Here is a 26,151-nt window from a genome sequence, read left to right as displayed (position 1 = left end):
TAGCTGAGCGTGTTCCCTTCTCCGCAAGGAGAGCAGTTCAGAGGTTGGAGTATACCAAGTAGTGACGGACGGGGGAAAACATGTAAGGAAGGGCATACAAAGTTTAAATCCTCTGGGAAAGAAATGAAGTTAACCCAGTCTCAAGCCTTTGGTGCTGAAAAATAACGGTGACTTCTACGTGCTGAGAAATTATCTTCCCTCCAGGATCCAGTGAAAGACTAGCTCCACCCCGCAGTGTCCGTGACACCGCCCCTCAGCCGCGGAGTGTGTGTGTTTGTGTGTGTGTCTCTCTCTCTCTTTCTCTCTTTCCCTCTCTCTCTCTCTCTCTCTCTCGCTCATTGGCAAGATCATCACGCCTGTTTAGTTGGGGAAAGCACGCGCCGCCGCAGTAGCGCGGGCTGAGCTCCTCGGAAGGAAGTTTAGGAGGCGTACAGGCCTTGCGGACCTCTGGTTGGCGCTTAGACCCCGGCGGCGGGAGTTCCCTCCACGTGCTTCCTCTGGCAACATGGAGCTGGAGGAGTTAGGGATCCGAGAGGAATGTGGCGTGTTCGGGTGCATCAGCTCAGGAGAGTGGCCCACGCAGCTAGATGTGCCACATGTGATCGCTCTGGGACTCGTGGGGCTGCAGCACCGGTGAGCTACCCGGTGAGGGGTGGGGGCGGCGTGGCGCGTGCTTCTCCATCAGCCCAGGTTGCTTTCTGCGGCCCGAGTTGGCGATCTCGCTTACGCCTGATAACCCCGGGGGCCAGACCTTTCTAACCTGAACCAGTACCTGCCTGCCTCTCCACCTTTCCCTTAGTGCTCTTTAGGGACTCTCCCGTCTCTGCGGTGTGTGCACTGCGAGTGCAGGCCCGTTTTAATTTCTCTGCGCCGAGAGCAGCACTTGTGATAGGCTTGTATCGGTGGCTGCTAGTGTTGGCGCAAAGCCTGTCTGCGAAGGCTTTTGATACGAAGGCAGTCATAGCTATAGGAACTTAGGAAGCCTTAGTTCAAACCCGAGGCCATAGGACTTACCGGTGTTCAAAACGACCGGTTCCAGTTCCTTTTAGATGTCATATAAATTATCTGGGGGGGGGGGGGGACGATTACAGGGAATAGTGCATCCGCAAGATTTATTGGTTTACGTTCTAGATACTGAAAAGGCTAGTGGTAAAAAAGGATACCAAAAAGTAACTGCCTTCTTTAAAATGAGGGAGTAGTTCTTGTGTGGCAAGATCAACATTCTGAAAAACTGGTAGATCCTTTTGAGTAAAGTAATTTTGCTTCCATGATCTTTTTCTTATATACTGTCTGACCTAACTGGAAGTTGATATAAATAGGTCTGATGGATTAAGAAATATAACGTAGGTTCGACTTCAACATTGAAATTATTCCGAAGTTTCAATAAGGCAAATACCACACCAACAACTTATAGAAGATCCTGGCAATAACACTTGTCAGCAATAGGGGTGCAACATGTATAAAGGCATTTCAAATGATTATGGTAGCTTTCCTTCAACAAGCTTGGAAGTTGTGTTTTTCCTCTTTCAGGGACCCACATACTTGAGCATGAGTTTCACATCTTGTATTCTATGTTTACTAAGAGACACTTAGAATCCTGGATGAATCAAAATTGATTATTTTTAACTTGAATGACTCTAATCTTGGCTAACTGGGTTGACTGTAATAAAGATCTTTTTTTAAAATACATTTATGGAGAGGACTAGCTATGTAATGCAACATCTACATGGTAATTCATTGCAACATTAATTTATAATATTCTTAGTAGTTATATTGGGTATTCTGTCATGGAAGAGGTGTGTAAAATATAGGGATCTATAGAGTTGCATGGTGGTCTGTGAAAAATATGAACTGACTTTGAACTTTTTTTTAATATTTACTTTTTAGCTAAAATAACTCAAAGTTTATTCCCATTATCTCCTCATTAAATATGAGGGGTGACCCCTCCAAAAATCGGAATTATGGTAGGTGAGCCCCTTGTAATACAGGCTTCCCCCCAGGTGAGTGTTCCAGGAACCCATCTGTATCAGGGTAGCAGCTGCCATTGTTGACAGAGGATGCATTTGGCTTCACTGAAATTTTTTTTTGAAGAATCTTTCAGTGCATTTGCCCATTTCATGATGGGTGATTTATGAGCTCACCTGCCCACTTGTTCAGCAGTTTTTGACCAAAAACAGCATGACCTCTGTGCTCCACTCTCCCTATTCACATGTCATCTCATGCACCCCAAGCGACATTTTGTTGTTTCTCCCAATGAAAAAAGCTCTCAAAGGGAAATGTTTTGCCAGAAACACTAAAAGATACCAAAATTGATGAGTTCAAAAACTGTTTTGAGCAGTGAAAAAAACATCCTGATAGGCATATTGCACCAAATGGAGAGTACTTTGAAGTTGACTGAAGTTTAAATACATAAAAATAAATATACAAATTTTTAAAAAATAAATTAGAGTTTTTGTGGATCCCCTCTGAAGGGGGCTGATTGTTTTTTTAATGATTACAGCTTAATGCCTAGTTACATGCACTTTTTACCTGTGCTTTTTTTAAAAAGATTTTTTATTTATTTTTGGACAGAAGGGAAGGGAGGAAGAAAGAGGGAAACATCAATGTGTGGTTGCCGCTGGCACATCCCCCCTGGGGACCTGGCCTGCAACCCAGGCATGTGCCCCAACTGGGAATTGAACAGGCGACTCTGGTTTGCAGGCCTGTGCTCAATCCACTGAGCCACACCAGCCAGGGCTCTACATGAGCTTTTATGTGAAATAATTATGAAATGAGATAATACAGGATAAGGACAATACATATGTGATTGTATGATTATACAAGATTTTCCTTGTGTGGGCATAGAATAATTAAGAGTGCCCTGAGAGGGCTAGTTCTCACCCATAATTTTAAGTCAGAATTTTAAATTAGCAAAGTCCTCACCCTTTATGGGAACTGACTCTGATTAGAACAATTAAATTGTTCCCTTAGGTCTGGAAGAAAATATCTGTCTACGCTGATAGGTAGGGTGTTAAAAATTAAGAACTAATTGAGTCAAGGAATGTCAAAACTATAAGCTTAGATAGGTTGTCATAGTTTAATATATAGTGGTTAGTTACACCATACATTGATAAATCATCTGTTGCCTACCTTCTGACCGCCCTACACTCAATGGTTAGTTTTAAAACAACAGCAACAAAATTTGATGTTTTTTTCCCTTTATTGATGCAGGAATTTCTCTCATACATTATCTTCCTAAAACATGGGAATCTAGAAGGTGATATTTCTACTGCTTTTGCATTATATATGGTTCTGTTTTTGTCTTAGGCATAATTCGACTTAAAATAGTCTCAGGGATAACAATCCATGAAAGTTATACTATTATGTATTTCACATAAAAACAGATGGATTATCAGTTGCTAAACAGTCATATTCTGGATACTTAAATCTATATAGGTTCATCCAGAAATACTTCTTTTTAGTAGTTTTGCTATTTGCAGATTTATTCCTTAGCTTTACTTTTCTGGGGGGCAATGTTAGTTTTTAACATTGGAAATTAAATTGTCCTCTTCAGCTGTGTAAGTTGTGTGCCGGTTTGTGCCAGATTTCATATAATCATCAAATGCTTTTTTTGGTCTTGAAAACATCAGTAGTTTGCAAAGCTCTGGACAAACCACACCCCCCTCTCAAAGAACAGTCTTAATCTTTAAACCATAGTCATATTTTATGGAGACTAGAATGATCTGGACATATTTGAAGATTCCATGAAAGGAATTACCAAAACTTCATAGATTTATAGCCCATCAATCAACTACTTGGTCTTTCTTTGGTTAGGAGATGAAAATGCCCTTCAGTAAATTATTGCTTCCCTGGATTAGGAAATGAACCCTATAGTTGGTAAATATTTTGATACCTCTCCTAAAAACTTATGAGATTTACCTGATGAAGCTGGGTCACGGAGGGGTTCTCCTGTCTACAGAAATAGTTTACGGGATCTTTTGGTTCTGTTATGCTTTGAGGAAACTGATTTGCGATGATCTCAGGAGCAGTTTTCTTAAGAGATACAGACACTGGCTCTGCAAACAGTGTATAACATCATCACAGAAAGACCATTGTCAGAAAGATGCGTTCAGATAAATCTTCATGGAATTAGTATCTGTTTTTTTTGTTGTTGGTTTTTTTTTTTTTTCATTTAGTTTGTTGGAGAACACAGCGTAAGTAGAGAATTTTCTTTGAGTTGCCAAATTAATGTTGGGGATAACTTTATTTTGACTTTAATCTTTTAGTAATAATGGCCAAATGTCACATTTCTATAGTGTTTTACATCCCCTAAGTTGGGAAAGTGACTTATTTTATTTTTTTAATATTTTATTGATGATGCTATTACAGTTGTTCTGATTTTCCCCCCCTTGCCCCTGCACATCCCACTCCCTCAGGCAATTCTCCCCACCATTGTTCCATGTCCAGGGGTCATGCTTGTAAATTCTTTGGCTACTCCATTTCCTACATTGTAGGTTTCATCCCCATGGCTATTCTGTAACTACCAATTTGTACCTTTTTTTTTTAAGATTGTATTTATTTATTTTTAGACAGAGGGGAAGGGATGGAGAAAGAGAGGGAGAGAAACATCAATGTGTGGTTGCCTCTCACACACTCCCTACCCGGGACCTGTCTGGCAACCCAGGCATGTGCCCTGACCGGGTATCAAGCCAGCCACCCTTTGGCTCACAGGCCTGCGCTCAATCCACTGAGCTACACCAACTGGGGCCCAATTTGTACTTCTTAATCCCCTTACCTCTTTACCCATTCCCTCACACCACACCTCCCATTCAGCAACCATCAAAACACTCTCTGTATCACTGATTCTGTTCTTGTTTCCTTGGTTTGTTTTTTAGATTCGATCGTTGAAAAATATGTATTTTTTTGCCATTTTATTGTTCATAGTTTTGATCTTCTTTCTCTTAAATAATTCCCTTTAACATTTCATATAATAATGGTTTGGTGATGATCAACTCCTTTGTCTGGGAAGCTCTTTATCTGCTCTTCAATTCTAAATGATAGCTTTGCTGGGTAGAGCAATCTTGGCTGCAGGTCCCTGCTTTTCATGACTTTGAAAAGTCTTGCCAACCCCTTCTAGCCTGTAAAGTTTCTTTTGAGAAATCAGCTGACAGTCTTCTGAGAACTCCCCTGTAGATAACTAACTTCTTTTCTCTTGTTGCTTTTCAGATTCCCTCTTTATCTTTAAGCATTGGCATTTTATTATGGTGTGCCTTGGAGTGGGCCTCTTTAGACCCATCTTGTTTGGGACTCTGTGCTTCCTAGACTTGCATGTCTTATTTCCTTCACCAAATTAGGGAAAGTTTTCTTTCATTATTTTTTCAAATAGATTTCCAAATTCTTGCTCTTTCTCTTCCCCTTATGGCACCCCTATGATGCAAATGTTGGAATGCTTGAAGTTTTCCCAGAGGCTGCTTATACTGTTCTCATTTTGGGGGGTTCTTTGTTCTGACTGGTTTGTTGTTGGTTTTTTGTTTGTGTGTGTGTGTGTGTGTGTGTTTTGCTTCCTTGTTTCCAAATTATTTGATTGTGGCTTCATCCACTCTACTGTTGTTTTCCTGTAAATTGTTCTTTACTTCAATTAGTGTGTCTTTCCTTTCTGACTGGATCTTATATGCTGTTGAGGTCCTCACTAAGTTCCTTGAGCATTCTTATAACCATTGTTTTGAACTCTGCATCTGAGAAATTGTTTATACCCATTTTCTTTAGGTTTTCTGGAGTTTTGATCTGCCCTTTCATTTGGGCCACGTTTCTTTGTCTCCTGCTTTTGGCAGCCTCCCTGTATTTGTTTTTATGTATTAGGTAGAGTTGCGTTGACTCCCTGTCTTGGTAGTGTGGCCTACTGTAGTAGGTGTCCTATAGGGTCCAGTCGCACAGCATCCACTATCACCCAAGCTGGATACTCACAGTGCATCCTTTATGTGGACTGAGTATACCCTCCTCATGTAGTTGAGCCTTGGTTGCTGTTAGTATCAATGGGAGGGATTACCCAGGCCAGTCAGGTACAAGGATTGATTGTGACCACTGACTACCATCCTCCACCCTCCATGGAGGATTAGCTATGCAGGGGCACGGTGACATCATCTGTATCCATTCACTGGGTACCCTGGCCCTGGGGATTTCTGAGGTGGTGCAGGCCAAGGTCAGGCATTCTCCTCCCTCCACCCCCGTGTTTGTTTTGCCTGGGGCCACCCTGCCTGAGCTATAAAGTAATCTGAGATGCCTGCTACTTGTGCCAGACTTGGAGATTCCCAGGCAAAGCCAAGCTGTGATTCTAATCTTTGGCTGCTAGTGCCCAGCCTGGGGCTCACTGAGGCCAGCTATTGATTTTTGATAGGATTTAGGAAGTTGTGTAGCATGAACCAAGACCAGCCTTTCATACAGAAAAGCAGCTTGGGTGGGCCCATAAGTTGTGTGGAGCTGAATCTCTGGGGATCTCTCGTGTGGATCAAACAGTATTAACCAGGTTGATGGAATGTCAGACATGGCATCAACCTGCCAGCTCTGTGGGGGGAAGGTTTAGCAAAGGGACAATGGCCTCTGTTCACCTTGATGCCAGACACGTCAGTTTCTCCCTGTATACCACTCGTGCCTTTCAAGCTGTTACTCCAGTGCTGGAGCTCAGAGGGAGTGAGTCTGAGTGTAGGTTCTTCGAGAGGAACTGCTTGGGGCTCCAGCAGTTTTTTCCACTGGACTACTCAATCCCCACTAGGTTTTGGAGCCAGAAGTGTGGGGACTTATCTTCCTGCTTACAGCAACCAAGGCTCTACTACAAGACGGGGGTGTACTCAGACCACAGGAAGAGTGCACATTGAGTACCCAGCTTGGGCGATAGGGGAGGCTGTGCCACTGGACCCTACAGGACACCCACTACATTAGGCCACATTACCAAGACATAGAGTCAAAGCAGCTCTACCTAATACATAGAAGGAAACAAGGGAGGCTGCAAAAATGAGGAGACTAAGAAACATGGCCCAAATGAAATAATGGATCAAAACTCCAGAAAAAGAGCTAAACAAAATGGAGATAAGTAATCTATCAGACACAGAGTTCAAAACACTTGTTATAAGGATGCTCAAGGAACTCAGCGAGGATCTCAGCAGCATAAAAAAGATACAGTCAGAAACAAAGGACACACTAATTGAAATGAAGAACAATTTATAGGGAAATAACAGTAGAATGGATAAAGCCAAGAATCAAATTAATGATTTGGAACATAAGGAAACAAAAAACAACCAGTGAGAACAACAAGAAGAAAATGTTCCCCCCAAAATGAGGATAGTATAAGCAGCCTCTGGGACAACTTCAAGAGATCTGACATTCGCACCATAGGGGTGTCAGATGGAGAAGAGAAAGAGTAAGAAATTGGAAATCTACCTGAAAAAATAATGCCAGGAAACATCCCTAATTTGGTGAAGGAAATAAGACATGCAAGTCCAAGAAGCACAGAGAGTCCCAAACAAGATGGATGCATGTAGGGTGGCCCACTCCAACATATCATAATTAAAATGCCAAATGTTAAAGAGAAAAGAAGTTAGTTACCAGACGTTAGTTACCAGGAAGAGAAAAGTTACCAGATGGTTGCCAAGTGGAAGGGGGTGTGGGAGAATGGGTGAAGAGGTGAGGGGATTAAGAAGTATAAATAGGGCCCAGGCTGGAGTGGCTCAGTTGATTGAGTGTCGGCCTGAAAACCGAAAGGTCGCCAGTTCAATTCCTAGTCAGGGCACATGCCTGGGTTGTGGGCCTGGTCCCCAGTTGGGGACGTGTGAGAGGCAACTGATGATATATCTCACACATCAGTGTTTCTCTTCCTATGTTTTTCCCTCCCTTTAAAAATAAATGAATACAATATTTTAAAATTTTTTACAAAAATGAAGTATAAATAGGTAGTTACAGAATTGCCATGGGGATCTAAAATAAAATATAGGAGATGGAGTAGTCAAAGATCTTATACACATGACCCATGGACATGGACAATGGTAGGGACAGTGGGGGCGGGGAGCGCCAATCAAAGGGGAAAAAGTCAAGACAAGCGTAATAACAATAAAATATAATTATAAAAAAATCCTAAGTTGACATAAAGCACTGAGAATTACAAAAATTTCAATATGAGGGTCAAGATATTTTTCATATATTTGCATTTGTAGAATATATTTTTAAAATTATAAGGCAGACTAATCCCCAATATTAATGAGGATTATTTAGCTGCATTTCATCAATAGGGAATCTTCACTGAGTATTTATAAATATGGAGAGTCTCAATGTTTACTAATTTCTTTTACTAAAAAGAATAGACATTTTCTTTCCTTCCCTGCCATATTCTCTATCAGCTCAGGTATAATGAGGCAATATACATTTATAGAGAGCTTCTCCATAAGTACTTAAACAGGTATATAGTAGACTTTAAATATCAAACGAACATTTAAAATTAAACAATTTAAATCCTGTACCTAGCCCAGTGGTCTTTTGTGATACTTTGGGGCCACCAAGTTCTGAAGCAGTACTTACGTTATCTTCTCTGTCAGAAAACAAAGAGAATAGTTTAAATTTGTTTACAAAACTAATATTTTGCAGTTGAAGAATGTGCTGAAAAACTAGCAAGGCACTGGGTCCCACAATCAAAACTAACCTTGAAGATAACATTTGCCACCTATAACTGAACTTTCAAATGGCCATGTAGGATTCACCACCATCAAAATCTTAGAATATTCTGCCTGAAAAGTCACAAGGCAGTACACTGTATACTCTATTTGGGAGTATGACAGCACTTGTAGACCCAGTTTGGTAACATCTTTCATTGTTACATTTTAATGCTTGACAAAGAGCGCTTACATGTGTTTTCTCATTTGATGTTCATTTTAAATAAGAGTGATCCTTATTGCAATGCAGGTAAAGGAGAATAGAGTAAGTGGTTTTAGCACCTTTCCCATTTAGACATTACAGCAGCCAGGTGATAAACATTTTAAGAAACTGATGGTGCTTAGCCCAGAAAATATAACATGGATTTATTCTAGTGTGCCAGTGTATGAATAGGATGTTTACAAGTCAGCTGTTTGTAATTTGGGGAGAGCTCCTCCTCAGACGCATATTTCTGTGTTGTATAACAATGAAATATTACTGTATAAATAGTATTCTTTTATGCCAGCTGTACTTAAACTCTGGGACATTATTTTTAAAAATTCTGTGTACAGGTGTCTATGCAGTTGCTTGTAATGTTTATTGTAAAACTAGGCAATGGTTTGTATTGACACACCAGTGAGGCCAAAGGTGGTTAGGGCCTTATTTGCATGGACAGCAATAGGTTTGTGGAGACTTACCTCAGGATAGGACCAGATTTTATTTAGGACATGTTTGCATGGTGAGACTGGGGTGAGTTTTAGCTTCTCAAGAAATATCAAGGTCTCAGGTGACAAGTTTTACTCTGGAGCCACATAGGGCTACCCAGTGAGTTAGTTTTTCTCTTGATTGAAATTTTTAGTAAGATAATTGTAGATTCACATGCAATTGTAAGAAATAACAGATCCCTTTTACACTTGGGCCAGTTTTATCCATTGGTGACATTTTGTACAATTGAAATATATACTGGTACATCAAGGAGTTTGATGTAATCCATTATTCTGATTCAGATTTCTCCAGTTTCACTGGTCATCATTTGTGAGAGTGTGCATGTGCACACACACACTTGCATGTGTGTGGTGCATAACAGTTTTGTTAGCTTTGTAGATTCAGGCTTCCACTATCAAGGTCAAGATAATTCCCAGTACCGTAAGGATTCCTCTGATTGCCCTTTTATAACTACACCTATCACCTCCATCCATGCCCAAACCCTTTCCACCCTTGCCCCAGTGGCTGCTTTTTGGAGAGGACAAGTCCAAGGTAAACTTTAATCTCAAACCTTATTTCAGCAGAATATGAATTTATAATTTATATAATTTTATTTAAGTGACTTAGAACTATCAGTTCTAGGCTCAGGTTCATGCCCTACCCCTGGGAAATAGAAACATTTATGGAGATTAGTTTAAGCACTGTGTAGAAATTTTGAATTAGTCAAAGAAAATAAGATGTTCTGTGGGGTGGGGAATCCTCAAATTTAACATCTTACATGGAAAGAGAATTTCGTCTCTTACTATGTTTCTGCCCCAACTGTGTGTACCGTGATTTAATTCTCACACTAACACACTAGCTACCCACAGTTAGCATCAGACTCGGGATCTTTATGGGCACCATCTTGAACAGGACTGCCCTTCAGTCAGATGCTGGCCACGCTGGCTACAAATTCGGGAGGGTGCCATGAGCCCCTGAAGTTCTGTAATTTGCTAAAACTATTCAAAGAACTCAGGAAAGTGCTATACTTAGGATTACAGTTTTATTATAAAAGAAAGAACTCAGAAACAGTCAAATGAAAAGATATGTAGGGCAAAGTCTGGGAGGGTTCTGGATACAGAGCTTCCATGTCCTCTTTCCATGGAGTCAGCCTATCTTCCTCCCAGAACATCAGTGTGTTCACCAGCCGAGAAGCTCCTCTGAGCCAGAGCTTTTACTGATGTGATTGATAATGACATGCTAAATTAAATCATTGGCCACACGGTTGAATTCAATCTCCAAATTCACTCCTGTGCTGTAGGTCAGGCTGGCCAAAAATTCCAGCCCTCTAATCACAAGGCTGACCTTTCTGGTGACCAGTCTAATCCTGAAGCTACCTAGAAATCCACCCTGGGTCACCTTATTAGAATAAAAAGATACTTCTGGCAGTAGCAATTCCAAAGGTTTTTGAAGCTTTGCCAGGAACTAGAGACAAAGACTAGATGTATTCTTTAATATATCGCAACTTCTTGAAAGTTAAAGTGAAAGCAGTAAGAATTTAAAATTCACACCTTTGTATTTAAAATGTTGCCTGTATTTGAATTTATCAGTTCACCTATGTCCGAGCTTTCCTTTTTCACATTTATAGTGTTTGGGTTTTTCTGAAATTTTAACATGTCTTTTTATTAGGTCTTCTATTGGCTTAATAATATTACAAGTTCTTAAATGTTTCCTGTGTGAATTTGTTTATATAATAAGTTTATTAGTAAGATTATCCAAATTATATGTAAAATGTACAAATGTGTTTAAATATTCTATTTTAAAGAAAATATTTCCAATTATTGGTCTATTAAAAAATAAATTAGTCAGTCCTGGCTTGTGTGGCTCACTGGATTGAGTACCGGCCTGCAAGCCAAAGGGTTGCCAGTTTGATTCCCAGTCAGGGCACATGTCTGGGTTGTGGGCCAGGTCCCCAATAGGGGGCACATGAGAGGCAACCGCACATTGATGTTTCCCTCTTTTCCTCTGTCTAAAAATGAATAAATAAAATCTTTAAAAAGAACATACCACTTTAACACTGAATTAACAATAAGAAAAATTAATAAATATAATATTTTAAAAAATGAATTAGAGACAAAAAAATGCTTGGCATACCTTCTGATACTAACAATACTTTAATAGATGCCCTCTGCTGGCTATCATATTGCTAAATTTTGTTAAATTATAGGGAGAGTGGAAATTTTATTTTTGGAAATAGCTTTTACTACAGCCAAAGAAAAATAGTTAATTTTTAAGATTATTCTTTTTTTATGATTTATTTTATTGTATTTTTCCATTACCATTTACCCCTTATACCCTCTTCCATTTCCACTTACCCCTCCTCCCCTCTGCAGTCACCACACTGTTGCCTGTGTTCATGAGTCTTTTTTCTTTTTTGCTCGATCCCTACACCCCCTCCAGAGTTTTAAGATTTTTTTTTTAAGATTTTATTTATTTATTTTTACAGAGATAGGGGAAGGGAGGGAGAGAAACATCACTGTGTGGTTGCCTCTCACACACACCCTACTGGGGACCTGGCCTGCAACCCAGGCATGTGCCCTGACTGGGAATTGAACCAGTGACACTTTGCTTCACAGTCCAGCACTCAATCCAGTGAGCCACCCCAGCCAGGGCAAGATTATTCTTTTTTTAAAGATTTATTTATTTATTTTTAGAGAGGGAAGGGAGGGAGAAAGAGAGAAACAGGAATGTACGGTTGCTGGGGGCCATGGCCTGCAACCCTGGCATGTGCCCTGGCTGGGAATCGAACCTGCAACACTATTATTCTTAAAAGAACAACATAGTCTTTCATTTGTGATTTTTAGGCTGAAGGTAAGAAAAACCCCCTTAAATGGGATATATTTAGTTCCTATAGAACTGTGTTACTTATGTCCAGCTTCACCCTTCTGAGCCCAAATTAACCTACCTGTGGCTGTCCTATACTAGAAGCAGTGACATGCAAGAATACCAAGATATTGAGACATTTCACCTCATATAAATGGCAACTGATATTGGAGATGATTAAGTCAATTTTGTTTCTCCTACCAGAAGAGATAAGTAGTTAAATAATCAAACAGAAGTTTCTAGGCAAATGGTCCTTCCTTCTCTGATTTAACACTCTAATAACACTCTAATTTATTTTTCCTGTTTATGCCTCACTCTACGAAGAAAAGTATATTTATTTTATTTTTTTAAAGATTTTACACATCATCGATCGGATGCCTCTTGCATGCCCCCAACTGGGGACCTGGCCCGCAACCCAGGCATGTGCTCTGACGAGGAATTGAACCAGTGACCTTCCTGTTTGTAGGCTGGCGCTCCATCCATTGAGCCACACCAGCCAGGGCAAAAAATACATTTACTTTAAACCCAAAGTAGTTTTGCATTTTTCATGAGCCTTTTTTTCTTACTTGTTGTACTAGGTATAGCCTAAGAATTCTATGATTTTTCCCAGTGGTTAACCCCCTTCATATTGCATTAGTCATGTACTTTTTAAAAAGATTTTATTTATTTACTTTTAGGGAGAGGGGAAGGAAGAGACAAAGGGAGGGAGAGACACATTAATGTGGGAATTTCCTCTCACATGCCTCCAGCTGGGGACCTGGCCCACAACCCAGGCATGTGCCCTGACTGGGAATCTAGCCAGTGACCTTTTGGTTCACAGGCTGGTGCTCAATTCACTGAGCCACACCAGCCAGGGCTAGTCATGCATTTTTAAGTGACAGTATATTAGAATTAGATCATTTTTCTCCACTGATTGGAATCAAATTGGAGTTTATACGTTACTCTTTTCAGCTCTCTACTAGTCTTACTCTCTAAACATGATGACCTAGCTGTGGTTTTCAACCCTGGCTGTGCTTGATGATCTTCTATTAAAATACAGTTGCCTGAATCCACTCCATTACCTATACTAGACCAAAATCTCCCAAGAGTTCTAAATTGGGAACTAAGTAGTTGTCCAGAATCCAGGGGGTCCATAGCTCTAGCTGAACTTTCTTTTCTGGGGCAGGGCTAGGGGGCATGGATTGAAAAAGAAGCCCCTACCACACATTTAAGATAGGAAAGAAATTACTTTGGGAGATCAGTTTTATGACCAAATGTCAATGTTAACAATAAGGAACAATGGCAATTCCAGGTACAACATCTCATTAGTAAAATATATAAAATGAAAATGAGGTAAACTCTACCTATTTTTACCTGAAAATATCCATCACTTTAATATGTTTTTGTTTTTAAAGAACATTTGATGTGAATTTTTTTTTCCTGAAGATAAATATTCCTATCTTTCTACCTCAACAAAACAACTTTCTAAATAGTGGAGTGACAATTTGTCCATCAATAGGTATATATTGCAGGTGTGCCTAAAATCCTTGCCTGTTTAATTTTTTTCATATGTATTTAGCCCCTAGGAGCCTTATGGGTTTATACCTTTGTTTCTATTTTCATGTAAAAGTTTAAAATAACAATTTTTAGATTGATTGTAAGTATGTCCCATGTCGCTTTCTGAATATACTCCATGTCAACATGAAAATCATTGGCGGTTAGGGCTGACTGAATTGGGATGACACCATTCAGTCCCTGGCAAGTTCTTAAACTAATATCTTACATATTTTGTCACACATACAAAAAAAAGAATGTTGTTAGGACTTCATTTTATATCTGTCTCTCTTAGTTCTTTTGACATATTACTGAGCAAGTCATTTTCAGTTGCATCTCTAGCACTGACTGTATAAACATAATGAGATATATAATGGGTTTTTTAAAATTCACTTTCAGTATTGTGTTTTAAACTCTATTATTGTTTTTCCACTTTAGAGTGAACCTGATACTAAATACTGTGATTATTTTTGCTTTCCTGTAGTTTAAATTCCCCATCCATAAACATCTTTTAGGCTTAGGTGGCTGTAGCTATCTGGTGTTACATCAACTAATTAGGTCTTCTGACATAGAAACTGATGAAATATCTTCAGCTGCATCTTCAGCAGTTACTATATAAACATAATTGTTGGGCTCCTTTATGTCTAGTCATTTTAACTTTAATGGGGCAGATGTGTTAAGTTCTCTAGCAGACCAGTATCTTTCTTGTCTACCAGTGAAAAACATCTTAGGACTTCCACCTCTACTTCCCAGTCCTAATTCTCTACCATTCCCCTCTCTCTCTGCTAGACACATGCTCATACTCTGAGAATTAGGACTACATCATTTAAGGCAGGTGTTGAGATCTAGAAACATTACGATTAGAAGAGATCTTTTAAACCGTCTTGTCCTGCCCTCTATTTTACAGTCAGGTCTAGAGGAGGCATTTGGTTGATTCAGCAATCCGAAGAGACTTAGAATTTGGATTTCCTGACTCCTGGTCTAGAAGTCATCCAGTGTATTTCATGCTGCCAAGTCCTTATGTGCATTGTACCTCAATCCTTTGGGATTAAACTCATTTTAAAAACCTTTATGATGTGTCCCAGAAGAACATACACTTCAAAAACATTCTCATGGGTTTTATACTCTTCTAAGTTCTTCAGTTTACCTGCCCTTTTCTGTTTACTTGCAGTTTTACCACACTTAGTATGGAGACTTCTTTTCACTTTTGCCATGTAGAGTTGAAGTTTTGCTTTATCAAAATTGATCTATCTTTAAACTCCACTGTGGAAATCAAATTTTACTTCCTCCTTTTGTATACTTTGTACTATTTTCTATGTTTTAGAGATCACATTAAATACTGTTTCATGATAAATTCAGCATTAGTTTACTGAATAGCTTGTAATGAAACCAATTTAACTTAGACTATATTTATGTTGTCATGCTATATTGGACATAAAAAAATTTTTGTAATCATTACTCAAGGATATATTAATTTTAGACAGCTGTGCTCTCTAAAATTAATATAAGTGTGCTGCCTGCAGCCTATGTATGTGTCCTGACTAGGAATTGAACCCACAACCTTTTGGATGATGCTCCAACCAACTGACCCATCTGGCCAGGGCCACGCTACTAGATATTTTATATAGTGCAGTATGATGTTAAGGTTACTTTTCTTTGCCTTCCTGCCTTTCTGGTTATCTTACATTTTTTCATTGTTACATTTGGTGACTTGTTCTCCATCATGGGATTCCTGTTCTTGTGATTTTTCTATTTTATTGTGTCCCAGAATAGCATCCAGTTCAGTAAAAAATTTCGTATTCTTAGTCATGCCTATGTCTTGAGCCATTCTTGTGATCTTACATTCATGTTTTAAGTTTTGGTACTTTGTTCTGCACTGCTTCTCGTCTCTATTCCAACTTCTGAAGCTTGGCAGCAATTTGTTCAAATATCCTTTTATTTCTCACTGTTCCCTCTAGTTGTATGCTTTTATCAGGTCAGGTGCCTATTATCAGGTCAGGTACAGTCCAGTGTTCCTCCTTCGTTTGCTACAGTTGGAATAAAAGGGGTTCCATGATTGATGTAGAGTTATCTGTATCAGGTAGGGAGACAAAGGGAGATATACATGGATTGCTTCCATCAGGTAACATTAGAAAGGAAAGTAATTTTCTTCATAGGAGATGGAATAACAAATCACAGCTTAGCTTTTTTCTTAAACTAATGGGGAAAAGAGCCTGAATGTGTTCCTTATCATGACAGCCACATCTTGAACATCTTTTTGTCTTTCATTTCTTTTTCATCCCACTTCTTTAGTATGTGGGGTATATGTTAGTATATAGTAAAAACTGAATGTATAATTATGTAATATTTACTTGGAGAAAACAATATAGTTAAATAGGAAAATGGCTCATCAAAGACAATTTTTGTTTTGTGATAGAACAGGTGCGAGCAGTGTATCTCCTTTCCTCCTTTTCCTTTAATGATTTCCAGTGCCTGCACATCAGAATCTCCTGGGGAGTTTTTAAAAACCTCTATTCTGGTGCCATCCCCCACCTGCAACTCCTCACCCCCAGATTATGATTCTACTTTGTGGTCAAGGTTGGGAACCAACAGTATTCATAAGTGAAAGGCTTGGATGAACTCCATTATAACAATTGGTGTATTTTACTTCTTGTGAAAATAAAAGCTATCCCATTGGTCAGACCAAATGTCATTTTGTGAAGTATTGTGTTCTTTTAATGCAAAGAAATGTGCCAGAAATGCCTTGCTCCTATACAGAATCTCCAGTTAAAAGTCCTTTAATGTAGCATGGTACCTTCATATTAGATTTCTAGCACAGTTTTTGAAACTCATTTTATGTGAATGATGTTACTTGACACTACATTGGTTATTTTACATAACCATACTATCCTGTGGTTTTCTTAGGTTTCATGTTCATGTTTAATAAAAATGTAGTTTGGACCCCAGCATATATAATGTAAGTCATTAAAAAACACGTTGTAGTATTTTTCTGAGGTAGGGAATTGTATTTATTTGTAGCTTATTTAATGTCTTTGTTTTGAAGTGCTTTTCAGTATTTTTCTTCATTTTGTTTAAACTTTGGTAAGAATTTAGAAGTAAAAAGGGGATTTATGTTGACTTTAATTGGGTGAAAAAATCATTGTTGACCTCTTTATGGATTTGATATTATTTACTTTCAAATGTAAAATTCTGTTTGTATCTTATACTCCCCAGAATGCTAAGTGATATTTAGCACCTACTACATGTAACTTTGGCCATCAGATTTCTTATTATACTTAAAGAATAAAGGTTAGAAATTTGAAGGCTAATCTTTCTAGGTAATTTATACTTCTAAAAGAAAACATTTGTTTTAAAAATGGTTTTTTTAGTATAGATTGGTAAAAATGAGGGAAACAAATTAATTCTAGACTGAGTCCCATTGGTCTGACATGAGAAACCGAAGGTAAAGGATTTCCTGAGACGTCTTCCTTATCTTCTAATGTAACTGGCATTTGGCCTGAAAAGAGAACAGAATTCCTTTTAGAAATAAGTACTAAGAAAAATAAAAATTAGACAAACATAACTAGTAATGCTAGTAGCTTGAGCTGAATATGATCATATCCATGAAGTTTTATAGATTTGTGACAGATGTGTATTGTAAGTTATGCTTAAATGGACAAAGAACGTGTCATTTAAAAGAACATGCCATCCTTGAAAAATGAAGTCTGTCCCTGATTTCCTTGTTTATAGTTTGGGGTTTTTATACAGGATTTTATAAAGTGAGGAATTGGCTACTTTTTCAGTTAATTAAAGGAGGAGGGTAATGTTGAGGGAAAAAGTAAACATTTCAAAGGAAGCCAGCAGGCAGAATTTGGAATTCGATTGGCACAGAGGTTGAAGATGATTATAATCAGAATGAGGTTGCCTACTGATCAGGAGGTAGCTAAGTACATTTTGATTGCTCTTTGTGATTTCTGAATTAAAGATTTATTCATCTTGTCCTGGCCCAGTGAATCAGTTGGTTGGAAAGTCTACACACACACACACACACACACACACACACACACACTCACTCACTTGCAGGATTGATTCCCAGTCAGGACACACACCTAGGCTGTGCATCTGATCCTGGGTTGGGTCTCATACTGGAGGCAACAGGTCCATGTTTCTGTCTCATATTGATGTTTCTCTTTCTCTCCTTCCCTCTTTTTCTCCCCCACTCCTTCCTTTCTCTCTAAAATCAGTAAACATGTCTTTGGTTGAGGATTTTTTAAAAAAGATTTATTTCATATCTTTTCATATATTTTTACAGTTTTGCTTACTGTGCAACAGAAATAGCATTACCTTTTACATTAGATCAACTGTTAGGTGTGGTTTTAAATGGCATGAACATTCATGTAAAATCAGGATTCACCATTTAGAGACATTCCATTAAAGAATAAAAAGAAGAATGTTGGTTGTCATTTCAAAAATTATATTAGGGATTTCTATATTGAAATAGAAAAACAAATGGAAAATAAAGGGAAGTACCATGATTTTCAAATGTCACAATTATATCAATTTAAAACTCTCAAACTAAAAGTTGTCAAAAACTTTAAATCAGGTTTTATAATTATTTGAGTCTAATTGTCAGTTAGGGAGTGTTTTGGGTTTAATTGAGAATATGAAAACTAAAAATCTGAAATGACATAAGAATTCTCTTTAGAGAGAATTATAGAAGACACAGATACACCCAGGTCACTTCACATCTTGGTGTGATGATGAGACCAGTAAGGAAAAAGGTAGGGTTTGCCTCGGTCTGGTTTGGGGCCTGGTTTTTACATCAGTAGAAAAGGGCCTGGAGCTTAACATACAGGTGGCCAGTGTAAAAGAACAACTCACCTTGGGATTTTTGTTTTTCCTTAAGTTAAATCATTTCTAGCATGAATCCCAAAAGTGTATGCAGAAGTCCCATGCCCTGGAGATGTTAAACTGAAACTCTTAATTATTATTCCCGATGTATTTGTATCAAGGTAAGAGGAGGGAGTTAGAGTGGAAACTTGGTCACTGGAGGAATGTGGCAGCAGTAGCCAAAGGTATTCTGAGGTTGAGGATGATTATAAGTTCCAGAGCGTGAAATGCCTCTTAGACTTTGTGTTTGGACCCTTTGCCAAAGCTCAGCCAGGCTACCTGCTGCCTAGAAAAGAGGACCAGCCCTGGCTGTTGTAGCTCAGTGGATTAAGTGCTGGCCTGCGAACCAACAGGTTGCTGGTTTGATTCCCAGTCAGGGCACATTGACTGGGTTGCAGGCTAGGTCCCCAGTTGGGGGTGTGCAAGAGGCAACCACACATTGATGTTTCTCTCCCTCTCTTTCTCCTTCCCTTCCCCTCTCTCTAAAAATACATAAATAAAATCTTTTTTAAAAAAAGAAGTATGATAAAACAACATAATAGACTCTACCAAAATACAAATTATTTTAAAAAAAAAAGGAAAGAGGACCAGATTCTTTGCCCTTACCACTTGCACGAGGTTGATCCCAACAGCATGTTTTCTTCTTTTCTTTAGTTTATCATACACCAATATAAATTTTGCTGGTTATGCAAAAAAAAAAAAAAAACAGAAGACATTGAAATTAATCAGATCTAGGTAAAGGGAAGCTTTCTATGCCTTATAAAAGGCCCTAACTGATTACATCAAAAACTTCTGAATTCTTTAGGTCACATAAAAATCAGCCAAAATTGTAAGGCAACAGAGGTCATGCATATTTCTTATATCTCAATTGACATGAAGTCAGGTTTTTTTTTTAAAGACTTAGTGACTGACCAAAGGTCAAAGATACCTCAAATGTTTCTATTGAAGTGATCAGGAATACAGTGATACTAAGGTGGAAACAATATGTAGCAGGATCAATTTTGATGGGAGAAGAGAGTTTGGTTTTTAAGCTGGGGGATTGAGATACCTTGGACATACATGGTTAAGCTGTAGTTATGGGCCATCTGCTCCTGAGTAAAACTGGGGAGTTTGCAGCCATGCAGGCAGCGGAATAGACTAGATGAAGACTCTGTTAAGAAGTAGAGATATTAGCACACACATCTTCAGTAGGCTAACCTCCTATAAAAATCAAGGCCTTTTTGAGAAGCTGAGTGATTTCTTATCAGTAGTCAATATTGAAAGTATTTAAATGATGGAAAGTGCAAGGTCATTAACTGAATAAAATAATGTAATTGCTGTATAACATGGTATTGACTGCAGAGCTTTCTCAGAATTTGGTATAGCATCAGGAATGTAAGGGGACTGACATCCAGCCAAGATAGAGACGTATGTAGATACACTTTGCCTCCTCACATAACTGAAAGAAGGATGACAACAAATTTAAAAACAAAAATCAACCAGAACAGCCACAAATTTGAAATGTATGGAAGTTGGACAACTAAGGAGTTACAGAACATTCATCTAGACCAGTAGGAGGGGCGGGTAGAGAAGACACGCAGCAAGGCAGTGGCTGGCACACCAGGCATTCCCACATTTGTGTGCGTACAAACTGGGAGGAACAACTAGGGAACGAGACAGATGGTGCAACCCAGGGTTCCAGCGCTTCAAAACCTCTGGCTGTAAGAATCTGTTGGGGTTGTGGTGGTGACAGAAACTCCTAGCCTCACAGGAGAGTTTGTTGGAGCAACCCACAGGGTTCTAGAACATACACAAACCCACCCACCAAGGAATCAGCACCAGAAGAGCCCAATTTGCTTGTGGGTAGCAGGGGAAGTGACCGAAAGCCAGCAGAGAGCCGAGCAAGTGGCATTGTTCCCTCCCTGACCCCTCTGCCACAATGCAGAGACGTGGGTTGCCCAACCCTGGTGAATACCTAAGGCTCTGCCCCTTACTATGTGACAGGTATGCTGAGACAAAGAAATATGGCCCAAATGAAAGAATAGATCAAAGCTCCAGAAAAAATACCTAACAAATGCAGAGTTCAAAACACTGGTAATCAGGATGCTCACAGAAATGGTTGAGTATGGTTGCAAAATAGAGGAAAAAGTAAAGGCTATGCAAAGTGAAATAAAGAAATATATACAGGGAACCAACAGTGAGGGGAAGGAAACTGGGTCTCAAAGGAACAGTTTGGAGCAGAAGGAAGAAATAAATATTCAACCAGAACAGAATTAAGAAACAAGAATTCAGAAAACTGAGGAGAGGCTTAGAAACCTCTGGCACAACTTTAAATGTTCCAACATCTGAATCATAGGGGTACCAGAAAGACAGGAGGAAGACCAAGAAATTGAAAACTTATTTGAAAAAATAATGAGAACTTCCCCAAACTGGCAAAGGATATAGACTTCTAGGAAGTCCAGGAAGCTCAGAGTCCCAAAGAAGTTGGACCCAAGGAGGAACCCACCAAGGCACATCATAATTATACCACCTAAGAATAAAGATAAGGAGAGAATCTTAAAAGCAGCGAGAGAAAAGGAGACAGTTACCTACAAATGAGTTTCCATAAGACTGTCAGCTGATTTCTCAAAAGAAACTTTGCAGGGAAGAAGGGGCAGGAAAGTAGTATTCAAAGTTATGCAAGGCAAGGACCTACATCCAAGATTACTTTATCCAGCAAAGGTAACATTTAGAATGGAAGGGCAGACAAAGTGCTTCCCAGATAAGGTCAAGTTAAAGGAGTTCATTATCACCAAGTCCTTGTTATATGAAATGTTAAAGGGACTTATGTAAGAAACAGATGATGAAAAATATCAAAAGTAAAATGACAACAAACTCACAACTAGCAACTGAACCAAAAACTAAGCAAACAACTAGAACAGGAACAGAATCACAGAAATGGAGATCACACAGAGGGTTATCAGTGGAGAAGGGGAGGGAGAGAATGGAGGAAAAGGTACAGGGAGTAAGAAACATAAATGGTAGGTACAAAATAGACATGGGGAGGTTAAGAATAGATGAGAAATGGAAAAGCCAAAGAACTTATATGCACATCCCATGGACATGAACTAAATTAAGAGGGGAGAATGCTGGTAGTAGGGTGCAGGGGAGAGGGAAATAAAGGGGAAAACATGGAACAATTGTAATATCAATCAGTAAAATATACTTTTAAAAAATGTAAAGGGAGTATGTAAGTGGAGTGGGGTTTTTTAACAAAATGACTTATTAATAAACTTTAAACAAGATGTCCAGATAACCCAGGTTAACCCAAATGCAACCACAATCTCTCATTTTAACCACCTTCTTTCTCATTTGGTACCTTTATTATAAGTTACCATATTCTCTTGGGTATTACATTTCTTCATGGTTCCCTCCGTTCTGTGGTTAGATTGCATACAATGGTGTACACACAAAGTAGGTATTATAGATTTTTAATTGAATTGAACATTTCTGCTCTTAAAAATAACATCTGTAAGACTTGGGCTGGGGGGAAATGTCATTACTGCTTTTGATTTCTCCACTTTGCCTAGTTATGTATTTGGTTTCTGCAGACAGTGAGCAATTTCTCTGTTAATAGTGCTGGATGTAACAATACAGCATGTTGGAACCTTGTTTTAATATCTAAATCATTTAACCTATGAAGTCTATTTTTATTTTATCTATTGTTAAAATGGAGCTGTTCTTCCAAACAAGTAATGAAGTTGTTTATCACGTCTTAGTATTGTAGTGCTTTTTAAATAACTTTTAAAAAATCCCTACCTGAGGATATGTTTGATTATGGAGAGAGAGGGAGAGCAAGGGAGGGAGGAGAGAAGAAGGAGAGGAGAAGGGAAGGAGAGGGGAGGGGGAGGGGGAGGGGAGGGGGAGGGGAGGGGGAGGGGAGGGGAGATATCAATGTGAGAAAAACATTGATTGGTTGCCTCCTAAACACACCCAGACCCGGGATGGAACCACAACCTTTTGGTGTACCAGACGGTTCCAAACACCTGACCCGCCTGGCCAGGGGTTTAGTGCTTTTCCTTATAAATTTAGGAAGATGGGAATGTTAATATAAAGCAGAAAGTTCTGTCTTTTTGGAGCTGTGGGAAAACAATAGTCAAACAATATATCAGATTTTTTTTTTTTTGCCACTCTTACAGGATTTAAACCTAAAATATTTTCAGAAACCATTCTGTTTTCCAAAAACATATCAGACATACATAAAGAGCAGTTGACAGTAGCAGTTAGTGTTATTTTAGTGCCTTTTTCCTCTGTTTTACAGATTTTAAAAATAGTGGTATTTTGGCCATTTTTGGAAATTAATTTTTACCTTATACAAAATAGCATGACAGGTCAATTGTTTCAATCATCTTTGACATTTCAGTCTGTATTTATCAAATGGACTCAGAAGTCCTGTATTTTGCAGCTGGCTGAGTAAAAACAAAAGAATGGCACTTTTCCTTTTTACCTTCCTGGTCTCTGGGGATGTACTTTGGCTCAGCGTTGCCAGGCACCTGCCATTTGCCTCTTCCTCTTTTAATTGAATGGCAGGCTCGTACTGCAGGATTGCATCCAAATCACAGAAGAATTTCACAGTTTTAGAGCTGTCTCCAGAGTTGTGAGCATATTTAACTGTTCTATATGTATATTTGAGATTTTTGTACTTTCCCAGGCATTGCTTTCAATCTCTGTATACTCCTAGAGCTTGCAGCCTCTTAGCAATGTAAATAAGTATTCCTTTATTTCTCAGTGTTCCGTGAAGTTTTCTTCATATGTTTTTTCCTGCCTAGACACATAGCAAGCAAAGCTTTAACCTCTTCAGTCCAGTGCTTTCCTGCTCCACTCTCCATGTTGAAAGTGACCTGGAAATGATTCACTATTTCTAGCCAAGGTTTTGTTACCTAGGAAACCAGACAGCTCATTTTCAATAAGCTCTAAATGGCTGGAAGGATCTAGTTTAACTGGTACAAGCTGCCTGAGGGGAGTAACGAGAAATTGCCAAATAAGCAGGCTGTGTGATTAAAGAAAACTGGACCTAAATGATCCCTGACCTTATTCATTCCAGCTTTTAAGGGAAAAAATTGCCCTCGAGACAAAAGGGAAAGAAAACCATTTTTAAAATAAGATTTATTTTCTTACATAATTTAGTCTGGTTTACTAAATGATTGTTGATTTTTTAAATTGGTCTGGAAATGGTTTGGTAGAGGATCTTCTTTCTGCCCTAAGGTTTATCACTAAGGTTAATTTTTTTTCCTCTGATATGAATCTCTCAGTCAGTCTTTTATTATCATTAACTCAAAGACCACATCATTTCACTAAGTAAATCCTGAGTCATAAATAATTCAGTCTGTTAGGGTGTGTAATATTTTCAGCATAGTATTTAATGCATCGATAATTTAGTAAAATCATTTCAATAATTTTTTAGATTTTTTTACTTTGCCAAGTACATTTAATGTTGTAGTTTTTCTTTTACTGAAATGCCTAAACAATTATAATATGTAATTTTGATAGAGATTCTTTTTACAAATAAATCAATGTATTATTAATGTATATGTACATATATGGTAGAGATTTACTTTATTTCTCTGTTGATATATATTTGGAACACAATTTTATTAATAGACATCTAATACTTATAGCTCTTGTTGAGAACAATTAAAAACTGCTGAACAATTAGAACCTTTACTTTATCATTTGAGTTTGTACTCCACAGTAGTGCACACCCTCTGAACCTTACCATGTGTCACCCTACCTCTGGGCTAGCTTTTGGTTTTCTTCTCTGTGTCATCACCTGAAATTACGAACGCAGGAAATGAGATACAGATTGCCTGATCAGCTTAAGGTTTTTAAATGCAGCATTTTTTTTTCTGATAGCAAAAGTGTCATTTGTTGGAGAAAATTTGAAAAGTGCAAGAAAGCAAAATCAAAATAAGTTTTGCTTATAATTCTAGTACTACAAGTAAGCATTTTAACTGCTATTTTATTTGGAGATTTTCATGTATAGCCATGTACTTATCTACATATTCAGCTTAGTTTAAGAGGTCACCCAGTATGCAGTGAGAAGCACAAATTCTGAGGGTTAGATTGTCTGTTCTAATCCTGGTTGTTCCACTTCTGTGTGATCTTGGACAAGTTATTTGACTTTCATTTCTTTAGTGTCCTCATCTGTAAAATGGGAATGGTAATCAGAGTAACTACTTCATAGGATTATTGTGAAAGCCTATAACTGAAATTATTCATGTAAATGTTTAAGGCAGTGCCTGGCACATGAGAAGTCAGACAATATCATCTACTGCTACTGCAAATTATTGTCATGAGTAGAATACTCAATGTTGTCAGAGTGAACTCATCAATTCTTTTGAGAAAAGGATGTTTCCTAAAGTTGATTAACTCAATGGGGTAAGTTTAAGTTGATATCTTCTTATATTTGCAGGGGCCAGGAGAGTGCTGGTATTGTCACCAGTGATGGGAATTCAGTACCAACATACAGAACACACAAGGTATATTTGAATATAAAAAAAGTTGATTATAAAAGTAACAATAGCCAGATGTTAACTGATATATGAGGGTGGGAGAAGGAAATCTGAATAAATAATTTGCACATAAAAGTTAATCTTTGTATCAACCATTTCTATTTGTCAAATTAGGGTGCATTTCTTTCCCAGTGATTGTTTGCTAGACTGATGCAAGCAGGTCATATATTTAAATACTTTAACATGCTTTGAATTTTTAAAATGCAAATAACTTAGTTTATGGTATTTGACAAATTTTATGCTTAATACACCAGCCCTTCAAATTCAACATTGTGAATGTATTAAATGCCACTGAACGGTTTTCTTTACAATGGTTAGTTTATTATGTGAATTTCACCTCAATTTTTAAAAAATGCTTTACAGTCCTTACAATTAAGTCCTTTTTTAAGATTAGCATTCTGAAGCACAGAGAAATTAAGTGAACTGCTCTAATTTGTGAGTGCCTGAGCAGAGCCTCATTAAAGCCTTTACTCACTAGCCACTAGTTTGTTTTTTTTTCTAAGATGAGTTTTTACTTTGACTTTGCAAGGGAATGGGTCTCATAAATCATGTCTTTACTGAAGACAATTTGAAGAAATTATATACTTCAAATCTTGGGATTGGACACACGAGGTATGCTACAACAGGAAACTGTGAATTAGAAAACTGTCAGCCCTTTGTTGTTGAAACACTTCATGGGAAAATAGCTGTGGCGCACAATGGTGAATTGGTCAATGCTGCTCGATTAAGGAAAAAGGTAAGTTTCTTTAAAACATTTTTTTAAAAAAGATTTATTTTTGGACAGAGGAGAAGGGAGGGAGACAGAGAGGGAGAGAAACATCAACGTGTGGTTGCCTGATGTGAACACCCCGCCCCCACTGCCCCCTCCCCCCCCCTCCCCGCACTGGGAACCCAGCCCGCAACCCAGATTTGGAAAAAGTTGATTTATGGTTGCTATTAGAAGCACAAAGTCAGGGTTCATAGTTTATGTACTCTTAACTATCACCTTAGCTTTGCC

The 26,151-nt window shown here is 38.4% G+C and overlaps 1 protein-coding gene across 1 annotated transcript in view; it reads left to right on the top strand.

Moving 5' to 3' along the window:
- Nucleotides 1-325: 325 nt before the first annotated feature.
- PPAT (phosphoribosyl pyrophosphate amidotransferase) overlaps nt 326-26,151 on the top strand; it is a 35,664-nt gene continuing 9,838 nt past the window's right edge. Inside the window, exons 1-3 of the mRNA XM_045834252.1 lie at nt 326-633; nt 25,055-25,121; nt 25,684-25,890. Of these exons, the coding sequence (XP_045690208.1) occupies nt 506-633; nt 25,055-25,121; nt 25,684-25,890 (402 nt within the window). The 5' untranslated portion in view covers nt 326-505. The remainder of the gene's footprint in view (nt 634-25,054; nt 25,122-25,683; nt 25,891-26,151) is intronic.

Source organism: Phyllostomus hastatus, unplaced genomic scaffold, assembly GCF_019186645.2.
Source record: "Phyllostomus hastatus isolate PE091 unplaced genomic scaffold, TTU_PhHast_1.1 phas_contig_196, whole genome shotgun sequence".
NCBI classification, from domain to species: Eukaryota; Metazoa; Chordata; class Mammalia; order Chiroptera; family Phyllostomidae; genus Phyllostomus; species Phyllostomus hastatus.
Note: the sequence above shows the minus strand (reverse complement) of the source record. Positions and strands in the feature narration are given on the sequence as shown.